We start from the raw sequence: 27,316 nt of genomic DNA on the forward strand, positions 1-27,316 counted from the left end.
CAGATTCTATTCCACCATTCAAACAACTCACACAAGACACAGATACCTTGGATCTCACCTGAAATCCAGTCACTTGTCATATCGTCACCCTGGCAAACATCATTCACCTGTAGTATTAATGACTGTGGTAGATACACTTACTTTGGAGGCATAAAAGGAATTTATGTTTGTGTGTGCAAAGTGAATGCCAATAGGGCAAAAGAAGGATGTATCAGACTATCGGTCACTAAAAATATTTTTAACTTGTTTTTTTGTCACAAACATCCAGTTTTCCAAAAAACAATGTCAGAAAGCCTCTTGAGTTTGAAATAAAATGTTCTACCTCTGATGAACTGGTACCTACTGCACTGAGTGCAACTCAATTGTTGTTGCAATCTATTGCCATGAAAAGGGTCCTGAAAAGCGAAGGAGAGAAGCAGTCAAGAAAGGAGCTCTATCCCATAATCCATCTTTAGCCTCTAATAATCATTTGTTCAATTTATGATAGAACAGACATAGCTGAAGTGAATTAAAGCAAAACTTGACAGGTAGGTCCTAAATGAAAATTAGACAACAGAAAATTTTCTATCTGATGGAAGAAAAAGTCATTTTGCTGTTGCAATTCTGGAGCAGGAATTCTAAAGGAGGATAATTAAGAAGGTAGCAACTGCTGTCAGAGCAGCTATCATTCAGAAGGCTGCATTAACTGCAAAGTCTTCAAAGAATTAAAAGATAAGACTGACTTGAATTCACCTCTGCATTGACTGACTATAGAAGTCAGCAGTTCATTAAGAGAATGCTGCAAAGAATACTGTGATTTGCTTATTTTAATAGTAATGCTCAAAAGTTTGAAATACTCAATATCAGATCAGCAGATGAAAATAGCTTCCCACAAAAGAGAAATGTTTCCTGTTCTTAGACTCATGAATAAGCTGAAACCTCCATTTGCTGCTACAGCCGCTGAAGATCTTTGTGCTTTCGTATAAGTAGTTACCTAGTGAATCTGGCTAGTGGATTTGGACAGCATGTTTCAACATTGTTTCTACAGATATCTGTCTCACAACTTTGATAAAGCATAATAATCCATCGTTCCTTGGAAAGGAACTATCTGGATGTAACAAGAAAAATGCTTCTTTCTTCAATGCTTCTCCAGAGCTGCTGACACTTTCCTCAGTAAGCTCCAAAATATTTTACAATCTTTAGGAAAAAAAGAGGAATTTAAATTGATCCTATGTTTTTGTCTAGAAACAGGAATGAAATACAGTCTTGAACATGTTGTTCTGCCTCATGGACTGTTGGGGTTTGGAGGGAAAGGTTTTCAATTTTGTTTACGTGTTTGAAGACATTCATTTTGAACAGCACATTTTGGTTTACAAAAAGCAGGGAAAATATCTTTGTTCGCTCCCCACTGAAAGTGTTACCACTCCTATACTGGCTGAGAAGATGATACTAGCAACCTGTATGCCTACATTTAATAATATCATACTTCAGTAACAAGAAGCATCACAAGGGACAAAAATAAAATAGAAGTAATTGTATACATATTTTTTAAAAGGAACCTCTCACATCTGTCATCCCACATCAAGTGTGCCTTTTTTTCTATTACTTAGAAAAACCTTAACTAGCTTCTTTCACATACATTAATCAACTTTAATTCTATCAACTTTAATTCTATCCATTCTACAGTAGCACTGATCTTTTGCAGTCCACAGCTACATTTATCCTAGTAAACCAAACATAGCCAGAGTCCCATCTCTGGAATATTCTGTCAGGCTACATTTGTACTAAAACTCAAGTGCCAAAGGAGCATGTCTGAAGTCAAACTGCTTATTGAGAATGATCCTTGGCTAACATTAATTCACAAACTGTGACCTGAAATTATCTCTGTGAGCACTAGTAGGCCCAGATCAAAACTGTGCCAAGAATCACTCGTATAATTTAAACATGTATGTGACTGAGTTGGTACCGGGACCTAGGCGCTCTAGCATTGATTAGTTTACTAGTATACATGTAACATAAATATTTTCTGATTTTGATCAGTGTTTATCATAGTTAACATTCTCAGCCCCGACTGTCAGAAGGCCCATTCTAGATTCCATCTGCCCCTCTTTTTTTTCCCGGCAGGGAAGAAGCTAGAAAGGCAGACATAATTCTGATTCCCTAAAATAAAGGAAACAATTACATCTCTAAACATCCTTATGTAATTCCAGCCTTTCACACTGTTTACTGCATTGAAAGTTTCACCAAAATCAAATTGTTGTAATATAGCACTATTATGAAATATTAAAGAGCATTTCATATTTAAAACTACTGAAGTATTAAAAAGATTGGACATACACTACAATCTCCCTTCACCTTTAACTTGCATTTTGGGGAGAGGTTGGGGGGTAGAAAGAGAAACTACCTTTGGTTTCCATGAAAATATGCCACCTAAGCTATTGAAATCAAATGTAAACACACTCTTTCTTTCCTTCCCCATTTTATCTTGAAGTAGAAATCCTAAACTACAGGTCTTTTTAAAAACCCATCTCAGTATTAAACTAAGAAGATAGTTTTGCTTTTGGTTCCTAGGCAGATTTCTCTGCTGATCATTTTTGTCTAATGTAGGACTAAATGTTAAATTTTGACATCAGTACCATCATAAAAGCCTTCCATTGGGAGTTACCTGCATCAAACTTCTACAGTGAGCTGCTAAGGAAGAGGAAATCCCTGTGGACAGTCAAGTTCACTTCAAACTAACAACCTAATAGCTTCAAAGATACACTGCCCGTAGCCTTGAGATGGGAAGGAGAAGTGAGAGCTTCTACATGAGACTATGAAATCTGACATCTGCATTATTATTATTCTCTTCCCTCTCCCCAAACTTTTTTCCTTCAAATCAGTGAGCAGAGACACTTAATGCAATTATTACTCAAGACACTCTGAAGATTGTGAAATTTAAGACACTTTAAATGAAGCCAAATAATATTAAATATATTTTTCAACCTTTACTTAAATGGATACAACACCATTTAGTTAAGTGTCTAGCAAATCTTTCCATCATCTCTAAATTAAAAAACATAAAAATAACTGTATTTATTATATTTCACCTATAAAATCCTAATGCCTCAGTCAGTCACAGCTGTATCTGAAGCACAAAGTATACTTTGGCTCTACCACCGCCACACAAAACCGATCTTTTACCTTCTGTTCCAACGCAAGCCGATACTTCTGTTCTACCCTTTTGCATTTGTTGTACCAACTGTTTTCATCCAAGATGAAAGGAGGACCAATGTTCTCTGGTGTACTGCCTTCACTGCCACTACTGCCCAGCGTTCTTAGCTCTTCTTCATCACTGCTGATGCTGTCAGAACTGAAGGATCACGTTTATAAGCCAAATGAAAAACTGTACAGTTAAAAGATGTAAAATTCCCCTTGAAATTAACACACTACTATTCCTAAAGATACCAAAAGCTCTGTAAAACAGTAAGAATTGGAATGTTGGTTAGGATAAACCACCAAATGCAACTTATGTTTCAAGCTTTTAATTGTATAGCCACCTAAACAATGGACAAAGATGTGCTTTTATCTGTGGTCTTAGATTAGTAGAACAGACAACTGTATGCTGGGATAACCTCATGGACTATAAAGGGCCAATGCATTACAGTTAGCTATCTAAGGAAGTGGTGACTTAATCTTTCCTTCACAAATTCATGGCAAACATTAACGTCTGCAAATAAATTGTATTTGTTTCTAAAAGGCAGAACAATAAAAAAGCGGATGTTATTATATTAAATCACAATGTAATTTACATGAGAATTTATGGCATGGTTCTAGTGAAGACCATGTACCTGCTATTTTACAGAACAAAAGCACGTCCCTGGACAGTATGCAGATTCACTATTAAAGTATCTCCATAACTTCCAGAATCAATGCCAGAGAGTTCAGACACCTGCCTCAAAGACAAGGGTTTTAATTTATCCCAGGAGCCACTTGAAATCTTCCTTTATAACTATGCTCGCCACTTCATTAACAGCATTCACTAGTTTTTAAGTAGTCAGATGCCTGCCACCCCATGATTCTCCTAGAAGTATTTATAATAGAATGTTAACACTTTATCAAATAATTCATTATAAAGGAATCACAGAATTTTTCCATTGCTGGTGTATATTTTGGAAGCGTATTTTTTCCATGCACTCAACATGTGAATATACACATTAGCCTTCATTTACAAGGTCAGAGAGCGGCTCAGCAATTTAAGCCTCATTTTAAAGAGCAAGCCAGTGATTCTGCTCTTTTCTGGCTAAGATGATGGTCCACTGAAGCTTGTGTTCTATATCACAGTGCACAGTACTCCTAACACCCAAATGCTTTCCCCAACCTGGCAAGCCTAGCAACAGAACACATCCCATTAACTTCCATGTTTTTTGGAGAAACTAAATTGCTAACTGATTAGATAATGATCATTCTTTTTGTTATTAATCATGTGGCCAATCACAGAGGTAAAATGCAGCTGAAAGGTCAGATTACATACAGAATTGCTCATGATTATCTATTATGTGCTAACTGCTCATTCTGCTCATCTGTCATACCTTACCATGTACAAGGGCAGACACAAAATTACATATTTATTCACAAAATAACTACTTTTAAGGCTATGGCTATAAAGAAAAGGCCCAAGAGAAAGGATAACATGGCCTGGTGAACTTCTGAGGAAACCAAAAATTTATTTGCTGCTGAACTGCAAATTCTAACCAAAGTTAGCATTAAGTTTACACTTTGATGAGTCATGTAATAATTCCACTACTGTGAAACAGCAAAAGGTAGCTAACTGTATTGATTTGTGTTTAGAAATTGATAATATTGTTCTGGATGTCAAATGAACAGTTAGAGGCTCAGTATAAAGCAAAATCTTGCAACTGAAATAAAAGAAACAGTTTAAAGATAAAAGGTACCTTTGGGTGAATTTCAGATAGGGTGTATAATCTATGACAGCTGGAAAGTTGCCATCCAATCCTTCACCCTTCAGACAAAAACTGATAAAACAGAGAAACAATAATAAGATTATATCAAGAAAATGAAAAGACAATGGTAGTTGAATCTTATCAATATGAAATTTGATTTTTATTATTAACAAAAATTAAGAAAGGACTTCAGTATTTAACAGTGAAATTCTACGCAGCTGAGCTAGATTGTTTAATATTAAATGAAAGTCACTGCTCACATTATAGGATAATGAAAAAATCCCAACAAACAGAAATCCCACATAATCAGGGAATAAATCAGGGCAATTGGTATAAAAACTGATTTTAAAATATTTGCTTTTACTCTGAAAACACAGATGGATTGCAAGAGAAAAACAAAAGAAAGGAAAGTTAGCTCAAGCAAGAGAAACAAGGAAAGAGTAGAGCTGTGGATGAGTTGGGAATCTTAGGGAGTACTAAGATCACTTAGAAAAAAGTGTTTGCAGAGTGCTTATGTAACCATTCTCCAGTTTTAAGTCAAAGATTAGTTCTCAAAAGTATTTCAGACTCTTTCTCTTTTCAGATACTTTCTGGTGTTGGGCTGCAGGAAGATGATAAACATTTTAGGAACTAACATTTACGGAACACTCTTAAATGGCTGTAGCTTTATACAGCTGTCATCTAGATCATGTTCTTTTTGCACTGGATATAAAAGATTAATCATGTTTAATTAACACAGAAGTGACAAAATTAATTATGCTTCTGCATGGCTCAAATTCCTCACTCTTCCTTTCTCTATCATCAAAAACCAGATTCTGATAAGACACAACTTCACTAACTTAACTGAGAAGTGCCATTTTTGACAATGCAGTTACTTAAGTGGCATCTGAGAAAAACAGCTGAAGGGTATTTTCAAGAAAAAACACACAATTACTTTAAGTAGATAAATATTCAACATTACTGTGAGGGGAAAAAAAATAATGATTCTATTCCCAGCTTGGGGGGCAGTAGGTTTCCCCTAGAAGTTGTATTTACAGTCCCACATAGATAAGCCAATCAACACTTAGAAAAAACTGTTAGAACTGAAGACAGTATCTCAAATATAGAATGCAAAGAAAGACTACATCTTCTCCACCATTCCAACCACAATACAATAAATTATATGTAGCACAATTAAAATGCTCCTGTAGGACTATGCTCCTATTTTGCCAAGAAATTTTCTAGGCTCTTAAGAGTTCCACTGACAAAAACTTAAACGTCTCCAAGGAGGACTAGTTATTACTTTGAATACTATTAAGAGATGCCTATAAATATGCTCATAATAGAAATCATAGGATAAAGGAAGAACAAGCTCAACAGGAGGATTAGAACCACTCATATAACTAAGCTCTTATACAAAAAGTATGAATTACTCAGGCTCAGAGAAGACCGACACAGCCAACTGGTGTATACGGGAGGATTTCCAGGTTGTAGACCTAGTCTTGCTAGGCTTCTTCTTCATGTATAGTTATACTTCTTCCACGTATAGTGCTAATATGCAAGCAGTTTAATTTCACACAGTGTAAAGCTTCAACTAATAAAATCTGGCAAGATTTGAATTTGCTGCATACAGGGCTAGCTCTCATCACTCTGCAGCACACTTCTGTTCCCTCAGGACATATGTTGAGGATGCAGTTAAGCCAATCTAATAGCTAAATGCTGGCAAAAGAAGCTATCCTGCTTTTTTACCTCCCTTCCCCTCCCCAACCAGATGTTCCCTTTCCCACCCCTTACAGTGGTACTTGCACTTACAGAGATTATAGCTCAGCAGCTAGACCTGAATTATTTTTTTCCTTTAGCATCCAGCTGCAATTCCCCAGGCAGCTGAACTAAAGGTTCACTGCCACCAGAAAGGGAAGACATTACTCAGCACTTTTTTCCTTTCCTACTCCCAGCTTTATGGTCCCACCATCCCTACCACTAATAGGATGCTTTTGTGAACCAAAGCAGCAAATGACAAAAAGCTATCCAGGCTTCTTGCTGGGTATGTTTTTTACTCTTTAATAAATTAAACTGGCTCACAGAAGGGTCCAACAAGTCCCAAAAGGGGTAGAAGGGTACATAAGCTGGACTAAATCTCTACAGGCATTTTGGCAATAGAGTCAAACACTAGTGCATCTGTTGAGAATGTCCTGTTTTCTGCTAGTTTATCTCCTAAACTGGTTTGCCACAAGCATTATTGCTGCTGCTGCAGTGTACACATTAACAGTGTACTGTTAGGAGAATAAAGAAAAGCACAATCACTCTCCTTTGGCCCATGCTGTATGGTAAAACCACTTCCACAGTGGCTCTGTATGAGGCTAAGCGCCCAACCAAGCATATTAACATGGCTGTGCACAAGGCAGGTTAGATCTGTTCATCCGCACACTAGTCTTTATAGCTTGCTTTTCAGACTCATAACCCAGATTTTATCATTATTATCTCAGATATGCCTGCACCTTCATTACCTTAAATAACACAGTATTAATTGTATAGCAAAAAACAAAGAAGTCTGGCTAGAGATTTCAAAGGTGAATTAATTTAATCTGGTAATACTTTGCAATTGCAGTTACTTATAACACACATTAAACACATTTGTAGGTTATGCTTTTAAAAATCTAAGACTGCTAAAGTTAAAGATACCTACACCCTCTACATATGAAATTACAATGCTGTCGTTGAGTACCAGTGGTCAACCATGTACTCAATCGCATTGTTTTCCTTAAAACTTTAAAATAATTTTAAAAGATTCAAATGTAAGTTTCACTAAATAGGTTTGATACATCTTCCCTGATAAAACTTTTGATAATCTTTCTCCCATGTATTAAAGTCTTGAAAACAATGTAATCATTCAGCTATGTAAACTAGTGCGCAATTTCCAAGAGCTACTCAAGATCAGTCACTCCGCCGCCGCTCCCCCCCACAAGATACATCAGTTTTGTCTCCCAAACTATCAAGGGAAGCTAGTGATGTTTTCCATAATGCATCTCTTTACAAGTATTTCCCTTCAGCATTTCGTTATGAAGCATGCAAATTCAATACCTGAAATCAATTGCATTGAGTCCCAACAGCATACCAGCAAGCATATTTGCTTCTTCACCAAGAACGATTGCTCCATCTTCATAAAATCTCCTTCAAGAAAAAAAAACACCCCAAACCTTAGCTCAATTACCACCATTTTGTCCTAAGTATTAAGGTTTTTCATAGTTAACAGAAAACTGAGAAATCCAATTCAAATAAAAACAGCCCATGTGAACCCTGAGGGAATTCATATTTCATTTCAAATAAAACAAACAAACTGCACACCACAGAACACAGAATAAACATTCAGACAAAAGCAAAAAGAATTTATAATATTAGCCCTAAGAAACATTAGACTAGGATGGACAAAATGCAAAGAAAAAGATGAAGATATCTTATTTACTGCTGAAAGGAAGAATTTGCACTGTGTACATTCGAAGAATAATTATACAAGATAATAAATAAAAAAATTGTTCTCTCTCAATTTTACTTGAAGGCTCTTTTAAGATTCAACATTCACTTCTGATTTTCAGTAGCTGATTGGTTTTTTTCAAACTATTTTTCACAAATCAGTCTTATTACAAATTAGCTGTTTTCCAGATAGTGTACGTGTTCTAAGAATATTGCATGCTGAAAAAAAAAAAAACCAAATGCTAGCATTTCTTTGCCTCTAGTTATTTCAAGATTTTAAATTGAATTAAATTAAAGGAGTGTCTTTTAACACAATTTTTTATTGTAAAACACCCATTGGTCAAAGTTTTAAAACTTAACACACTGATCTCAAAATCCTTACCTAGGAACTTAATGATCAACACCTCCATTTTCTTTTTCCATTTAATTGACTCTAATGGAACTATTGACAGGAACAACATTAAGGGCAATTACAATCAGAATTAAATAAAAACAAGGTTTAGGACACCATAACGTAAGTGCTGAACTGATACAAATCCACTACACAGATCACACTTGTTCGGAACGAAAGGAATAACCTCTGAAAGAAAGAGGAATAACTTTGTATGTGCACCTGTGTATCACATATTACACCACGCAGACTGGAATTCCCTCTGCCTACAGGCCTTTCCTTAAGTCCCTTCTTGCACCTTTACTGTGTTTATCATTCTGAGATGATTGACGTAGCTGTCTTAGCCCTCTTTTCTAACTGTGTCATTTGGAAATCAGCTAGATTCAGACATTGCTGCTGGACCTATGCAGAGGTATTGGATCAGTTCAGAGTTCACCGAAGAATCAGAAGAAATGCAGTGTACCGCACCACTGCCACTAAAACGCATCAATTAACAGACCTCAAGAAAAGTAAATTTATGCTCCGAGACAAAACTACAGGATGTCAAAAAATAGCACAAGATTCATGGGCCCGAAGAGTTTGTTCTCCCTACTACAGGAGCCTGATCACTGCTTAAGTGAGGACATTTACATAATACAAGGATTATCTGTGAGACATCCAGAGCTCTCCTTTTTTGAGTGCAGTTTGCTTGTTTTGAGAAAAAATGAGAACGAAGGTGAGTGGAAGCAGAGAAGTTGGCACTTTCTTGGATCAGAAGTGTCCCAAAAAGACAATGAAAATCCAGAAACTGAACAGGTTCCCAAAACCTCACGTAAGGCAGCTTGGTGCATGGTCTCTTTTCCACTCTCAGGATTTTTTTTTTTTTTTTAAGTTTTTGTTTCTTCATTCAGGGTTCCTTTCTTTATCACATTTGTTGAGCCAGAACCACATGATAGCAGTTCTGAGAAAAGAAACATGTGCTTAGGATCAAATGCAGTATATTAAAGCTGAGCAGCTAATTCACAAATGGTTATCAGCTGAGATTTGAGGTCTGGTCAATGTGTTAAGAATTACAAAACTAAGATTTACCTTAAATCAGCAAGGTAGCATACTCTTCGCATATCCTGACATATACAAATTTCTCTACAGAGCTGGCACAGGTCACAAGCTTGAAGACAAGCTTGTTCAGACATTTGTAGGTCCCCCAACACTGTATGAAGTAATAGAATCATGGCACAGTTGTTTTGGCTTAAGCACCCGATGTGAAGACCGCTTCAGAATGGCCACCAATAAAGCAATCATTTTTTAGTCTATATTGCCCACATCACCTCCACATCCTTTCCCATTTATTCCAATTTTCTCCTGCCAGTCACCAAAGAAGCTACTTCCAGGTAGAAATGTTCTATGCACAAGGCAGGCAAATAGGATCCACCATTGCTCTGCACGGCCTTGTGATAAGAATTTGTAAACAAGGGTAAGAAAGGCATTTGGTCTGTTTAGCAAAGAAGCAAACAACTTCCATTTCCTGTTCAAGGAGTCTTGGCAGCAGCAGAGCAGAAAGATCACCACAACAGGCCTGTGCATTACAGCTGAAAAGAGGGAAACAGAGGGCTGTTCAGCACCAAAGCTAAGGAGAGGTCACTTACAGAAACTGAGACGCCGTCCACCTATACATTCTAACCATGTATTATTTCAAGCAGTTGCCAGCTTCCTGGTGACAAGCTATCCTTCAGCCATACAACGGCAGCAACGCTGCCCTACCAAAAGCCCCATCTGTTTGAAGAACTGCATAAAACTACTGAAAAGTACTGAGGTGGCTTAGTGAGAGGCTGAGTTGGCTGCAGGGCAAGCATCCAGAACAGACACATTTTGGGGCACAGCTCCAAAGACTGTCTGGACTCTGTTATAATGCACACTGTCATAAGTCCTACTTTTGCAGTTTCATAACAGACATCGATTTGCTGCATAGGAACAAGATGTCCAAGCCCTTGGACATTCTCAGTAGAAACAAGAGATCTAGGAGACTTCCTCAGGGCCTGCTCTGGAAAGTCAGAGATTAAAGAGTCCTGGCACTGAAACTATGAAGTACTGACTCAGCTTTCCAGCCCTTGACTTCAAAAAGGGTACCAGGAGGCTAAACTGGCCACTATCAGAGACAGAATACTAAGCGAGATGGACTTTACAGTCTGATTTGTGAACTGGAAACATTGCTCCCCATACAAGCAGATTACATATCTTTTCACTGAGAGTTATAAAATCACTGCCAGGTACCAACCTGCACTGATGTTCACTACAGCTTGTAAATGGCACCTGGGAAGTGATCACACAAAAAAAGGTACGGCATACTTAAAATGGGGAAATGCAAGTGCTAGTCTGACAGTGGTCATGTTTCTTAAATGACCTACAGCAGTGCAGACAAAACAATAGCTCCCTTGGAAAACTCGCAGATCTTCTCTCAGTGCTCTGCAGTTGGCACCTCCCAAAACAAAGGCCAGTCTGCATTAACACATTAAAGTTTGTGCTGACCAATTTGACAGAAGAATAATTATGTGCCCATCCTTAATCCAATCCCCACTAAGTGTTCTGGTAATATGCAGATCCAGCATTAATAATTGTACTGCTTCATTAAAAGACTGGGCTTAAGATCAGGCACTTAAGCAAGAAAGCCAGGTTTAAGAAGTGCTAACAGCACGATAAATGAATCATATATATTATACATATACACATATTTGTAATATATATGCATATTATATATATATAATATTAAATATACATATAGCACAATATATAATTTAAAATGATAAAGCAAAGCATCATGAAAAATCAAGTCACTTATTAGGTATCTGAAACCCCACATGGAAAAAGCACATGTCCATTGTTGCTAGTGGATTTGAAATCCACACTACCAAGATCTGAAATTGTAACTATTAATTTTATTAGATGTATTTTAGATATTATTTTAAAACAAAGTAAACATTGTACCTATTATGTTTGGAATACAAGCAAGTTTGCTTTCTAAAGCTGTACCACTGAAAGAACATTCAAATATTTGAAACATTAGCGTGCTCAAATAAGTGAATTTGAAACTGCTAATGCCACTGTTATCCACTAGCAAACAAACTGAACTACCAAACAGGGACAAAGAATGTACTACTTAACTAAATTGCTTGTGACCCTCTTCTTCCTCCTCATCTCCCCCTCAAAAACCCAAGTAACTCTTCAGTTTGAAGCAACTTGAATAAATCTTTACCAGAAATAGTTTCTTTGCTTTATGAGCTTCTTGTTTACTGTAAGTGAAAGCAAATCTGGATAAAATAAAAAAGACAGGCCTGGAAACTTAAATAAAATGGGAAGTTTACCTAGTTGTGTTTCAAAGTCATCTTAATATTGGCAAAATACATTGAGATCTGTGGACAAATATTATTACAAATAGAAATAATACCCTAAATCAACAGAAGTCATTACATAAAAAATTCTTATTGTTTAAATATTCCATTCAGAACATCTAAATCTTTTACAGTTCAATATAAGGTACCACAACGTGTTACAGGTGCAGCCTCACTCTTGTTTAGATGACTTCTTCACAGATCTACAAGATGCCTTTGTTCTATGATAAAGCATCATATAACAAATAAATATGTCCTCTAGAACCAGTCCAAAACTGCAAGGATATTTTTTAATCACAATGAATATTCATGTCCATAATAGCATCAAACATCAGAGGGTACAACAAAAATATGTTATACATTTTACAGATTACATCAAGAATCCTAGCCATGCCTGATCACAAATTCTGTTCTGTATGTCTCAGGTTTCCTGGAATTCTCTTCCTTTCTCCTTCAGGAAAAGTTCTTATAACTCTAAAAAAAAAAAAAAAGCCCTAAAGACTCAGTAAAAAATAATTATCAACCATACTTAATTTTGAAAGGAACATTATATCTTCTATCCATATCAGGCTACATTTTTAAAATTAGTTCCTTCTTTAGAAAGATTATGTTCTCTTTTGACCTTTCAAGAATTCCAGACAAATTTCCACATTGTTTTTTTTTAATCACAAAGGGATACACAATTTTCAATTTTACCTGTGTTAACATCTGATCAATTAATATTAACTCCAGATATCTTTTACTAGTTTACATCTCTTTCACTAGTTATACTAGTCTTGCACAAATCAAGTGAAACATTCACTCCCAAACCTAAGCCCTCTGCTCAAGCAACATTTGCAAAAATTTTGCATAAATACAAGTCTTAGAGACCTGGTTGTTTTGAAGTCTCTCAGAGCTGTGGAAATGTACTCAGACAAATGTTTTTCCATAAGTGCTACTCTGATCCAGGCTCGACCCTGAAAGTAAAAACAGATATCAAACATTTAAAAATCTTATAGAATGTGACACTTTTAACTTTACATCTGACAATGAATAAAATTGATTTATCTGGATGATAACTGGTTTGTCTCAAATAACCATAAGCAGAAATTGTTGCTAAGATATACTTCATTATAGAAGTAATACAAATAGAATATGTTTTTTTTAAAAAAATACATTTTAGTGTTAAATTACATTCCAAAATTTGGAGAAACACAAAACATGGTTTTTATTTTAATTATACTCTCCAGCCTTTTAAGAATCTCAAGTACCCAAGTGCTAGCAGCCCAGGGCAGAAAACTTTTTGTTTCAAAGACAATGGTATTGGAAGTGTCAAATCACTTCCACTATAAAAGCAGCAGTAACCCACCTAAAGGTGATTTAAGTAAAAATCAGTTCACTGCATCCATTCAAATATTTGTGAGATCAATAAAAAATAATAATCAAAAGCCTGTTTATAACTCAGCAATGTATTTTGACTAAGTTGTATAAAAAAACCACAGCCTTAAATTTTTCTCAGCAGGAATATCATGATACAAGGTACTCATCATATACAGAAATTAAATCAAATCCAAGTGGCTTAAAGCTTGTAGTCCAAACCCAAAATTTTATTCAAACAAGTCCTACAAATAACAGTAGTAACTTTAAAAATAACCTTTAAGAATGTATGCTTGCACTATGCATATACCTGACAGGTCTAGTGCACAGGATTATAGTTTAATTATATGGATTAACATAACAATAACAACAGGATTATAGTTTAAAAGTCCTTTCAGGTATGGACTGCCCAAATATGCCCACACACGCTTTTAAAAAAATTGAACACTGCTCAAATTAATAATCAATATCAAATCAATAATTTGCAAAAATTAGTGTATTTGTTTAATATTTGATATGGAACCTTCCACAGAGGAAAAGGAAATTTGAATTTATTTATAAGAATACTTTAGAAAATAGTTTTACATCTTATTATTTACTAAATTTAAATATTAATATCTGTGAAAATCTGAGAACTCGGAAATATATGAGATTTATTTTAAAGGTAAGCAATACATTCATCAGATTCTCGGATGCAAATCTCTCCAGAGAGTATTCAGAGAGTAAATTCTCCAAATTATCTGAATTTCTAGCTCTCAACACAACCAAGAAAAACTGCATGATTTAAATCATCAGTCCAATACTCCAGTAAATAGAGTGCCAGGAATAGCACATGATATCCTGAATAGGAAGAAACAGTCATAGCTTTTTGCCATGGAGCTCTCTACTGTCTCAAAATCTTCACACGCATTATGGCTACAGATACATTTATATATAAAATTTAAAACTGGTTCTATATAAAACAAGGAAGGAGCAACAGCTGATGTGGCAAACAAGCTGTTCTGCAATACTATGGATCATCAGAATGGCTGCTCAAAGCACTAGTAGATTGGAGGTCCTGCTTAATCTAAGCATTATCTTTTACTGAGGAAAACTGTGGTTATGCTAATACAGCTAATTTAACACAGACTAATAACAATCATGCCCCTCAAAAAAATTACATACTACTTCCAGCAAAAGGCGCTATAAAGTTTTTGTGTATAGCAAGCTATTTCCCCCTCAGCAATGACATCAGCTGTGAATAAGAATATAATCACAATCTGGAACCAGCAGATTTTAAAAGAGCCACGAAACAGAGTTTGGGCAGCTGTTCAAAGAACCTCTTCCAGTTCATTTAGAAATAAAAATCAACAACATTAATTTGTGCATCCTCTACCCGCACTTTCAAGTCAGAAGATTCTCAACTGTCAAGCAGGGCTGATTTACACAGAGAGATGGAAATACAAGCTATTTAAAGGGATGATTTCAATCTAGGAAAAAAATTGTAATCTCTGCCCAACATCAAACAATATTTAAGATGTAGTATAGTGTTTCACACTATTAAAATTTAATGATAGGTCAGTTTAAAGTTGATCCTTGTTCAGTTCGTATGTGTATAAACATAGTAAAATTGTTACTTTCATTAACAGTTCCACCATAACTACAATCATAAATTGTGATGTCATTTATATACAGGTCCTTTAAAATGCTGGATCTTTATTAGCAAATATATTAAAGTCCATCAAAGGTTTCCTGCACAAACAATCACACAAAGAAACCCTCAAGTACTAATCCCTTCTTTTCTATTGGTAAATAAATTATATCGAAAGTAAATTGATCCCTAGGTTAAAAATAAATCACACTTCTACAATTTTAAACTAATATTTGATAGGCTTGCCCACATGAACTTAATTCCCTCACCATAACGCATTTTCCAAAAATTATGAGTTAGAAAATGTGAAGGCAATCATTCTATAATACAATATACCCAATGAATAGAGAATTTGAGTTTTATTCTACTGAACAACATACATTTAAAAGAAAACACATTCAGAGGTTTTGGGGTTTTTTTAAGGTACAGATCAGAAAATAATTATTTCAAACTTCTGAAAATTTTTGTGGGGTAAGCTTAGAAATATGTTTTTCTTCTGGGAGCAGAAATGTCAGCTACATTTTACACAGAAGAAAGAGTATTGCAAAATCAATTTGACCTTTTTCTTCCCTACCTTAGCTCTAGAAGAACTGACATTCTCCATGTTCTCAATACTGCAGATGCAATTGTGAGAGACTTTTCGGCAAGCTACTCGAATGTAGTCCCAGAAACTACGAGGACTTTCATAGCCGAACCAGGTGATCTGACCTTAAATCAAAATACAAGATACGTGAAGATTCAGGAAACCCCCTCCCTGCTTATTAGAAATAAGCAAAAATAAAATGCTGCCCCATGTTTCCTTCATGTTGTCTACACAGACAGGGCTCTCATTAGCAGGCCTACAAATTCCTACTAAAACCTGGCTGTGCAGGTATGAAAAGTGGCTTGCATTGCACAGCTCACCTTGATTTGCAACCAATATGAAGACAGAAGTTTGGGGCTTTTGTGTAAATATGTGTATTTTGTTGAGTATTTATGGCATATTAACAAGAAAAAAAACAGAGTTCTTCACAGGACTTTTAAGTCACAGTACAGTACACACTGCTATAACTCAAAACTATGATGCAAGAAGCATTTCTATTATTTGTGTTAGGTAGTACCATGTATCCAATCAATACAGGTAAGTATAGATAATTTTGTTGCTTTATGATTTCTTTAAAGGTCAGTCTTTGCTGTGGTAGTGTTATCTTTATTTTAAGAGCAGATTTGGAACTTTACAAAATGGCCTTTCACTGAAGCAGAAATTGATGCATGATCTAACAGCTTCTGCAGTCACAAGTTACTTTATTTAGAGTACACACAGAACACTCCTTGGGAAGTTGACTGAATTACATCGAGTAAGTCGACGTCTTTTCTGGAGTTTTAGCCAAAAACCTTGGATTTCTTTCCAGCTTGGAATGTATTGCAGTTTTGCCTTACTAAAGGCAAAAGTACCTACTGCTTGCAACTGCGCCCCCAAAGCCAGTTTCAGCCCAGGGGCAGCAGGCCAGCAGCAGTCTGCAGACTGACCAGCATACCAGTGCAACCCAGAACTCAAAAAAGAGCAACTTTGCCCTCTGGCTATTGCCATTATAATGTAACATGCAAACCCTCTTTTCCCTGTAAAAAGAGAACTTCTTAAAGTTATTTGAAGTCTTGAGTTTTACTTCTGAAGTTGTACTAATTTATCAGAAAGACTTTTATTCTTTTGCCATTAGAAAGCTCAGATTTTTAGGAAGAATATATTAGACTGATACTGAAAATCATACATACTGAAAATAAAATACCAAAATATGATGCCAAGGATATCTTTATCTAGTATGACATGCCTTGGCTCCACGCATAGCCAGCGTAGTGTCTCAGCTGAAGATCTGCCTCTATGGACCTAAGAAATTCAAGGTATTACCCCTCTCTTCCCCCAGGGTACCTGCTGCTTCACTTTCTGGCCCATCTGTTTACTTTCCCACATGAATTTATTCAGCAAATTCAAAGCTTGATGAAAGACTTGTACAAAAACCATGAAGAAATTAATATATACTACTTAGTATCCCAAAGAAACAAGAGCTCCAGAGTTACTGTAGGCATTTTCTCAGCTTTGAGGACCAAAAAAAAGTCGTCTTTTTCTATAAGGTAACTGCTCTTACAAATCACTGTTTTTGTTGAAACATGAAGTATCGTGGACAGCAACAAGAATTCAACAGCATTCTACAATACCAAAAAGCTACTGATACTTTTCATATTCTTAATTGTATCAGAAACATTTCTACCCTGGATTATACCTGCAAAATTAAATGGAGTGTAAGTGTGAAGATGACTTTGTGTCACCAATTCCAGTCCAAACTAATAAAGGCAAGCATATCATGCAATAACTTTTGTGGCTTTATCAAACTCTATCTTAAAGATAGAGTATTTTCTGCAAAAAAAAACAAAAACAAAAAAAAAAACAAAAACAAAAACTCAACAGGAAGCTTCACTCCATAGTTTTCTGGAGCCAGTAATATGTGGCAAAGCAATTCCTTTGACCAATGAACATCTGAAAAGCACATGTGTAACTTAAAAATAAAAATACCTTTATAACAGAAGTAGAAACCACTACACAGAGTATTTGGCTTACACTGATCAATGAAGCAAGCTGGCCATAATTACAGTATGCTCTGATATAACACTAGGTTTTCATCTTGCAGCAGCTCTCTACAAGGATATGGTGCCTTTCAGACTTCAGCATGAATTGTCTTCACTTGAGACTCACAGCAGGCTCCTGTCATGAACCAAGGACATCTACAATGCACTATTTTCTCCTTAGAGCTTTAAATCTTGCCCACACTCTAGCAGCTAACACCATCTGAAGCAAACACTTTCATAACTATCATATATAGAGGAAAATCGCGGGAAAGCCTGTTAGAGAATAGAGGAGAGTGCATTTTAAAAACTATTAAATAAGATATTAAGCTGTATATTTACTACAATTTGAAGCACTTTCAGTGTCTGAAAATCTGCTTGGCCCTCAATTAATGAACTTAATGTACATAGCCACAGGACATCGCAAGGAATGAGAAAGGTAAAGTTATAGCTAGATTTTAAGGGGTCACGATTGACTTAAAACTTAACTTTTAGAATACAACTTGTACTCTGTCAATGATCTGAAGGAAAGGGAGTTTCCTGGAAGATCCAAGCAACAAAGAGTATGTGGTCTTTGCAATCAAGTTCATATATACCATCAGAAGATACAGAAGCTTACAGCTATTCCAACAGAAATGCCATTATTGTTTTTGTCAGTCCATCGAAATTGTTAGGTAAACACGGAAGCTGTAAGTTTAATATTAAATACTGTTCAAATGAATGCAACTTTGTGGCATAAAATCAAAAAGTAAATAGAAACGATATTATCAAATTTTGTATTTCACTATATTTTTCAATACTGTTATGCACCTATTCTTATCACCTATTTCTGCTCCAGTCTGACAACTAGATATAGACATCTCCAATGCTATTTTTCAGATCTTTTTTCATTCCCAAGAAACTCTGCTCAAATAAGACATTAAAACAGTTTGATTCCTACTCATTCACAGGCCAATTTTCTATCTAGAAAACAAAGTTCTGTAGTTGCAAAGCAGTAACTACTAGACTGCTGTAAGGTACAGGCAGGTTTCTTCCAAACTTTCCAGTATCATAATTTTGTGCACAGCAAATTTAGTCCATTCTGCAAAAAATAAGTTTTAATATAATTTGTTAATAATACAATAGGATGATATTTCTTTGAGGAATTCCTATGGTACCTACTCTTTATTTTGGGCCTGCAGAATGAGTCATTAAAAAATAAAAAAAAATTACAATAGCTCATAAACCCAGTCTTCCAAGACAGTTATAAATTGGTTTAAGATTTTTCCCCATACAGAAAAAGGAGAATGAGCCTAACCACAAATTACACAAGAGTTCTACTATTTCTTTTCAGCCAAAAAACAGTAATAGGGTCAATACAGATCTAGAAATATTAAATCTAGTAACAAAAGCTATTCTGCTTAGAATGGCACTTTGACATAACACTATGACTATGAGAGCAAAAAACAAAGGGCCACAGCAAGTATATGCTTAGGCTTGACCTTCTTCACGACAGTAGTGCCTTCAGCTCTTATTTCCTTGCCCTCCCTTTTTCATCCCCACTACATCTCCATCACCTCAACTCTTTTATCCAGCAGACTTGCCTTAGGATGAGCAGCATTACAAGCTGCATCTTACTCACTTAAAAAAAATCCTTCTTCCTCTCCTATGACCTATACCTACAAAGGCAATTTTTCTTCTGCAGATATAATTCATATCCTTTTTTCTCTGTAACCAGTGTTTATGCTTTTAAAGCTTTACTAGAACTCAGGGGTTTTTCATTAACGTAAATGTTATTAATAGTCATTTCTTAAGAAAAAAGAGGCTCCATGAGATAGCGGGTAACAATATGCATTTTTCTTAAATAAATAAAATGAAAATGTACAGCCAGGGATAAGATGTGCACTGCAGACACTGTTTCATAAGTAAATTATTAAATTTAGTAATTCATCTTACTATGAAGATGATAGTGCAAGGACTGAACAGAATTTTATTTACCAGTGACATCGCTAGTATGGCCATTACCATTACTGCCATCGGGTTACTGATGATCCATAAAACTAGAACATTTTGGAGAAAGGCGAGAGGAGAATTATTACATTTATCTTCCTGCTCAAGCAGCACTGACCACCCTCTAAGCTTACTGTTCATAGCAAGTTTTCTAAAAGGAAAAGGAAAAAGAAAAAACACCAACAAATGTCTCAGTCACTAGCAAATTAGGAATAACATAGATGAAAGATGGATAGAGATGAGCAGCTCGCGCAGACAGCTCTAGCAGAAACTTTTGACATATTTACAGTATGTTTTAAACATACTTACAGGAAAAAAAGCACACAAAGTTATTTAAGCATCAAAATAGCATAGTAGAGCATACTCCTTTATGTCATTATGGTAAATGCAATTAAATGTACAAATGACTAGCACACTCATAGTAAGCATGATGTGCAAAAATTACAAAAATCATAAGCAAGGTGCACTATACATTATCGGTCACAAATTTTAATCTATATCCCAAAACTATTTCTAAGCATGCATACTAGTTATCAGTTTAGATATAAACACTTTTTCCTGTAAAAGACATTACAATAAAAAACAAAGTCAACAAATACATACACATGACAATAGTTTTCAAAAATATGTTTGAGATGATGGCCATAAAAAGCTACAGTAGTTATTAATGTCATTCATTGCTAGTTAATTAAAACTAACTCAAAGTGATAGGCCACGGCATGTAAATTAAATTTCTGGGTGGAAAATCATACAATATTATGATGCAGTAAAGACAATACATGCATCACTTTGAAGTGGCTTCAGATTTTGAGTCAGCTAAGATATGTCTGTGATCAAATCCCAAATTCTGTTGCTGAACAATTTTTTGATGCCCCTGTCACATCTACAACAACTATATTTACTCAGCTGATCAGATTAAAACAAACACAAACACACACACACACACTCTTATAGGTAACATATCTGAAAATCTGTGGTCAGCTGCCAAAACAAGAAGATGCCAATGCAAGATATGGCTTAATCACAACAGTACACAAATGTTAAGACAGGAACAAATTCCAAACAACTACCTGGGAAAAAATGATTCTCCTAAAATTACCGTGCTTTAAAGATTCTTAAATATGCAGACTTTCGTAGAAATTTGTAAAATCCTCATTCAGGGCTATAGCTCCTATTTGGTCCAGAGACCTTCAAATATGTTCTCTTTGTATCCAGACAAAACCCCCCTACTATTTTGCCCTTCATTATAAAGCCATGTAAATTTTTATTCCTGACCAGAAATAAATGAGTAATTAATCACTTTTCTTCTTTCTCTTGCTCCTTTTCTCCTGCCTCTTCAAAATCCTCAATTGTTTAGTCCAGTAATGTCAAGTCTTATCAGCAGGCATGCCAAATAGCTTATTTTAAGGGCAGGAAGGGCCACATGCCCTTGCCATGAAATATCTTCCTCAGGATATTTCATCTGTTCTGTATTCACAGAAAAAGCCAACACTTCCGCGCAGTAGCAGGTTTACTGCACATACATTACACACTACAGGGATAAGTATCTCTCCACTTTCTACAGCGGCAGCCAAGGGCTTGGAATCCCTGCAAAAACAATTAATAGAGCTTACCCAAACTCTCTTAAAAACGGGCTGTGAGCCAGACTGTGGCCTATTCCTGACTGCCATTTTTGTCACGACCATATGGCTAACTGTAAGGTAGCAGAGATGTGGCCAACTTTCCAGCCAGAGGATACCATCTTATCTTTTATGGGACTGTTTCGGTGCTATGTATATGCAGTCTTCTGTATCACACGAACAGATACCTGCATTCAAGCAGCACACACAGATCCGTGTCGTGTGAACTGACATATTTACCTCAACCTTATTTTATTACTAAACAGACGCCCACATCTAAGATGTTCTTAAGAAAAGAGCAGTTGGGTTGAGGAAGGAGTGTGTCTGCGCGAAAAGCCATTAGTTTTCTGCCCATTTGACTTCCTGACTGGATCACTGCAGGAGCAGGTGAGGACCAGTGCCAATACCAAGGAAAGGACGGGAGCATGAAGTCAGTATGAAAGAGGTCAAAATGATTTTTACAGTGAAAGGTACCAGTAAGACTAGCTTGCCTGAAATATAAAACACTTAGCTAAACACAAAGTGAGAACAGGAAAAAAAACACTCTGTAGCAAACAGCATTGAAGTTTAAGAAAAATCATGGAGATTTTCAACACACAACTGGAAAAGGCCCTGAGCAATTTGAAATAGCCTTCCTTTGAGAATAGCTTAGACTAGGTGACTTTTGACAGTGCTTTACAACCTATATTCTTCAATGATTCTTAAAAGAAAAAAAAAACAAACCACTAAGAATGTTGTTTAATGACACCTGTGCTACTTGGAGCGGGCAACTTCAGATCAGCTACCTACTAAAAATCAGTTTGAATACAGTGTTCATATTGCTAAAGCTGGCGTTTTAAACAGAACAGCCAAGAGGATGAGACTTGTGGCACTATTATTTCAGAATTCTTAATTGTAACTGTTTCAGGAAAAGCGCAAAATTCTAATCCCCGCAGTTAACCAACTTTTTCCCCATAAAATGACTATCCTTCCCATTTTGTGTTTTGTCTCAATCCTACCTGAGCACAAAACCAGTAGGCAGCAACAGCTGCTGCATTCCATCAAGACTGTTTTGCTCCTTCCTCAAAGAAATCATCTTCAATATCAAATGAGATAGTTGCTTGTAAAAGTTTTCTAATAGAAGTAAATTTAAACCTTTACAATGCAAATTGAATCACATATTTAAATCCTCTTCCCCCTCCCTGTACTTCTGATGGAAGTTAGAGATTTTAAGAACTGTTATTCACTGTGGCCTTAAGAAAGTAAAGGTCTACATACTCAAACTCTCAAACCTGGACAATCTGTGTAACACTTTACTGCCACAGGACTATGATAGCATATACGGCTCCATTGTATCAAAGCTGTTACCGCAGACAAAAACATCATATATGTTCTGCCTGCATTAAAATATTTTACATCACCCATTGCAATCACTAGTCTGCTTTTAGCGCGCTCCCACCCCCACAAAAAGTATGCATTCAAAGTGTATTAGTCATTTCCATCAATAAGATGCAATTTCTTTCAAGCCTTGCGTTGCATAATACATATCCTCTTAAAATTTGAATTGTCACAGGACTTTTATTATCTCAATTTCTCTTTCAAGTTTTTAAAGAATAAAGTAATCACTTGCAGCAATCTAGCTTATTACCAAAAATTCCCCATTTGCAATACAATGCACAAGTTGCTGCCTTTTTCAGTATCTTTATTTAACTCTGTAAAGTTAGAAAATCATACTGGTAATTACAAGGGGAGACTGAGACAACAATTTCTTATTTGAAATAATTTTTATTTGCAAATTCTATTTGTCTCTAACCCATTTGCTAGACTATCACTGTGGTATCTGCACTAAAATTAAGGAGCGCTTGCCTCCTAAAATGATTAACTTCACTTCCCAGACTACATGAAAAAAAATACTAAAAATAAAAATTCTGGCCCAAGATAAATAGCGGTTTGTTTGAATATGTAAAGATAAAAAGGAAAAAAATGAGGAAAAACATACAGTACAAAATCCTTTCATAACCAAAAGGAAGTTGAAGGTTAAAGTTGGCATCCTCTCTACCTCCTGTCCTGAATAATAGGCTGTGAAACAAAAGAACGTTGGGCAAGAAAAAATAAACAAAGTTCGTAACAATTTTTGTTCAAACATCACTAAAGCTGGGGGGGGGGAACAGAGCAACTTCTCAGCAGTGTCAAGTTGCTAAGTGCCCATAATCACTCCAATAATCTTTGTCGCAATGTGACAAACACTATGTTCCTACCCCACTGTGTGAATTTTTTTCTTTCGGTGACAGCATGACAGCAGGTAGTAATTGTGCTACTCAAATGTCAGCCTACACACAATATTCTTCACAAAGCCTAGTTATGAATATTGAAAAGCAAAAGTATGAAAAGGAGTGGATTGTCATATTACATATCTATATTTAGATGAGCATGATGTCCTTCATAATCCCCAAACAATTTCAGAAACTGTATACAGAACAGAGGAATGAGGAGAAGCTTCCAAAGTCCTTTGCTCGTGACTGTTACTGCTAAGGCACTCGCTGTTCTTTCAGCAGAGCTGCTTCCTCTAGAACAATCAGGAAATCAAACAGACATTTTCTTGAATTAGAACAACATCTGACTCTGATACAAGAGGAGACTCAACTGACCTTTCTTAAAAGCAATTTAATCCAGATCCATAACATTCCAACAGCAAAAACCAGCTTTGCCACGGGGGGTAGGGGAATGAAAGAACCTAAACACAAAGCCTCTGGAAAAGAAGGCAACAAAAGCAGGGAAGGGAGGGAAGAAATGAGAGCAACACCAGAGATGTGCTATCTCTACCTTCTGCTAATGTAAAAAACACTACAGCTGTCTTACAGACCCAGACTCTTAGAACAGAGCCTTAACATAAAGCAGAAGAGCAGAGGGAGCTCAACACCACGGCAACATCCGCTGCCTTAATTACCAGCCTAGAACAATTCCAACAAGACCATTGGAAACGTGTCTGACAAAACTCTTTCCTTGACTTCTTTTCCACAGTAACCAGACAACAACCATGAACGCAACAACAAGGGACAAAACGGAACAGAGAAAGCCAACACTTTCTTTCACATCAAGCAGCTTCCACAGCCACACACTAATTCCATAGAAGTAAATTCTCATGGCAAAAACATGACCAGTAACAAAGTTTTTTAACATACCTTTCAGTCGATGACTCAGAATCTGTTCCAGAATGGCTGCAAAATTATTAAATTCAGGGGAAGAATCATCTATAGTCTCAAAGCAGGAACGGTCAATCAGAGTCTTCACTGAAAACCTAGAACGAAAGAACAGGACAATCATAAATTTTATAGATAGCTATTGGTCCTCTATAGCAAGAGGGTACTTGGTACAAAACAAACAAAAAACCGTAAAACCACCTGGACAATTCCACAGTCAGTCAGAACAATGTAAACTCATACTCCGTTAAGAATCAGCCTGGAAATAAAATCAACACCGCTGGTCTTAGGCATAAAGCTTTAAGAACGAAAAGCAAAAGTCCTCCTACTTTCTAAGTAAAAGTGAGCCAATTATTCTCCTCTCCTCTGAACTGGTTTAATAAGGTAGGAGAAAAGCCACTCAAAGGCATTCAACAGCAATTTTTCTTCATAATCCTAAACATCATGATTTTTGCTTGACCCTTCCCTCAAAATTCCTTTTATTCCCCAAATCCATGCCCAAGAATCAGAAGAATAAACTTTAACCTATCATGGGAACACTGTAATTTCATCCTAATGCAAGAATAACCCAAACACATTATAAAACTGTAAATTTTTATCCACTATTAACTCTGCACATTAACTTGCACAGGTTGATTTTCCCGTAAATGGGTTTAATCCCTTTCCAGCATCATATTATTTCACTGTTAAGCCAGAAAAAAATATTAATGTGATTTAACGTTTGTAATTGGAAAGGCTGAATCAAGTCACTGTCTCAAAAGCAGATAATCTGTTACCAGCCAATTACCCAATCTTAGCTGTGTTTAGTTACACCTGCACTTATCTATCTTTATCCTAAGAGAATGTAATTTAAACCACAAGAAACATGACAAATACAGATTTTTCTCTTCCCTTTTCCATTTTATCATAATCTATTTTAATTAACCTTTCTGCTCCTCGCTCTTCAGTTTTCAGTTTCAAGGCAAGTTTCACATGCCCTCAACTTCAAAATTAACACTATTTTGAGATATTTATTGGGCTTTGTGCAACAACCCTTATTTGTATTAATGCAGTCCAACCAGCGCCTGAGGCCATAGTTTCACAACACCAGAGGTTCAACAATATCCGCTTCGGAAGCTCTCACCCTGCCTGCTCATCCCAGACCCTATGCCAGGGCACGTTGCTCCCTCAGTTGTGCCAGCACAACTATTTAAGGGGCCCACTGTGAATTCGTCTAGATTTATAGCACTTGAGAGGCAGAGGCATGGAGTGACTCTTAAGTATGGATACATCCATAATAAATATGGTTCACAGCACAACAACTCAAACAGTTCTATGGCACAGCTGAAGCAGCAACATACTATGTAGACACAGGCAGGAATAAGACTCTTCAAACCAGCAGTACTATTGCTCTGTACTGTAAAAGTAACTTCACTGCATCTCTAGTGAAGGCAGCTCAGCCTCCTCATGCTCATTTACTAAATGAAACCATCCTAAATTATGCTGAGACTGAACTGATATCTATCTATCTATCTAGATATATGTAAATATATATATACATATATATATATGTAGATAGATAGATATTTCTTTTTCAATTATGTTATACCAAGTAAACTTCTGAATAAAGATTCTCCATCCTACCTTTCCTGCAAGCTCCTATTATTGCTGTAGTGTTTTTGGAAGGGCAGGGAGTGGGGGGTGGGCAGAAAGCTGCTTCTGCAATGTCAAGTTATGACTCAGTTTTTAACTCCCCCACAATTTTTATCGTTTTTGAGTGAGAGACAAGCATGCCCATTAAACCTGTGCCTAGTCACTAGCACTGCTAGCGACTGCTCTAATGGCAGTAATGAATTGTTTCTTCAAAGCTACACCACACCTGTGAAATTATCTACAAAAAAACTCCTAATTTTGGAAATCAAATGCACATAACAATGCCTTGACCAAATCAGTATTAACTGTAACAAGAAGGCTCCTCCCACACTATGCAGAAATGAAAAACAGGAGATGCAGCACACCATTCCTTTATGGGTACATATACAAGAAACCCAGTGAGCTGGCAATGTAATATAACTGGACAATATATATAGCAACATCATCTTAAAACTCAGAGATCTGATCATCACATAACCCATAAATTGCAAAACAAAGCACTACATAATATGTAGCTATGTCTATTTTTCCTTTGTTCAGTGCCCTATTTAAAAGTTCACTAGTTAATACTGTATGGTATACATATTCAGAAATGGAGATATACTCAGAAAGGGAGAGAACTTAGCACATACTTGTCTAAAATAACAGGTAAGTAACATTTTTTACTTTAAAACATTCAGCAACTCAGTAGAAGAAAAAAATACTGTATATTTTTTAAAGAGATGAGTTACCACAACTTTTAAATACTTGGGGTGCAGTTAGAAAGGACAATCTAGCATCCCATTATCTTTAATGATGGTCTTTTTAATTGCTCATACTACTGCCACCATGCTCTCTACTCTACACTTCTAACAACAAAACCTAAACAACCTTTATAGTTACGAGATTTCACTTCTGTCGAGTTTGACTAAAAATGGCTTTTAGGAGAAAAAAAATGACAAACAGTGCCAATATGTACACTTTATTTCCATAAAACAGGAAGATAACAACCCTATCAGTCAAAATTTGACTAACTGGAAATGTTTTCTGGGAGACTTTTTTAAAAAAATACTTACAGACTGAAAGTCAAGGCGGCAAACGTCAAGACTAAAGTACCTCCACACAAGTGGTATTAAGAAACAAAGTCCAGGTAGATAAGATACAATATTAGAGGTTCATGACAAACTGCTTTCTTTTTTCCATTTG

At 36.1% G+C, this 27,316-nt stretch overlaps 1 protein-coding gene across 1 annotated transcript in view; it reads right to left on the bottom strand.

Annotated features, from left to right (window-relative positions):
• RUNDC3B (RUN domain containing 3B) overlaps positions 1 to 27,316 on the bottom strand; it is a 53,467-nt gene that overhangs the window by 22,535 nt on the left and 3,616 nt on the right. Inside the window, exons 2-7 of the mRNA XM_067292505.1 lie at positions 24,482 to 24,597; positions 15,689 to 15,822; positions 12,999 to 13,084; positions 7,983 to 8,072; positions 4,914 to 4,994; positions 3,163 to 3,331 (exon numbers count right to left, since the gene is read on the bottom strand). Of these exons, the coding sequence (XP_067148606.1) occupies positions 3,163 to 3,331; positions 4,914 to 4,994; positions 7,983 to 8,072; positions 12,999 to 13,084; positions 15,689 to 15,822; positions 24,482 to 24,597 (676 nt within the window). The remainder of the gene's footprint in view (positions 1 to 3,162; positions 3,332 to 4,913; positions 4,995 to 7,982; positions 8,073 to 12,998; positions 13,085 to 15,688; positions 15,823 to 24,481; positions 24,598 to 27,316) is intronic.

Source organism: Apteryx mantelli, chromosome 2, assembly GCF_036417845.1.
Source record: "Apteryx mantelli isolate bAptMan1 chromosome 2, bAptMan1.hap1, whole genome shotgun sequence".
In the NCBI taxonomy this organism is placed as follows: Eukaryota; Metazoa; Chordata; class Aves; order Apterygiformes; family Apterygidae; genus Apteryx; species Apteryx mantelli.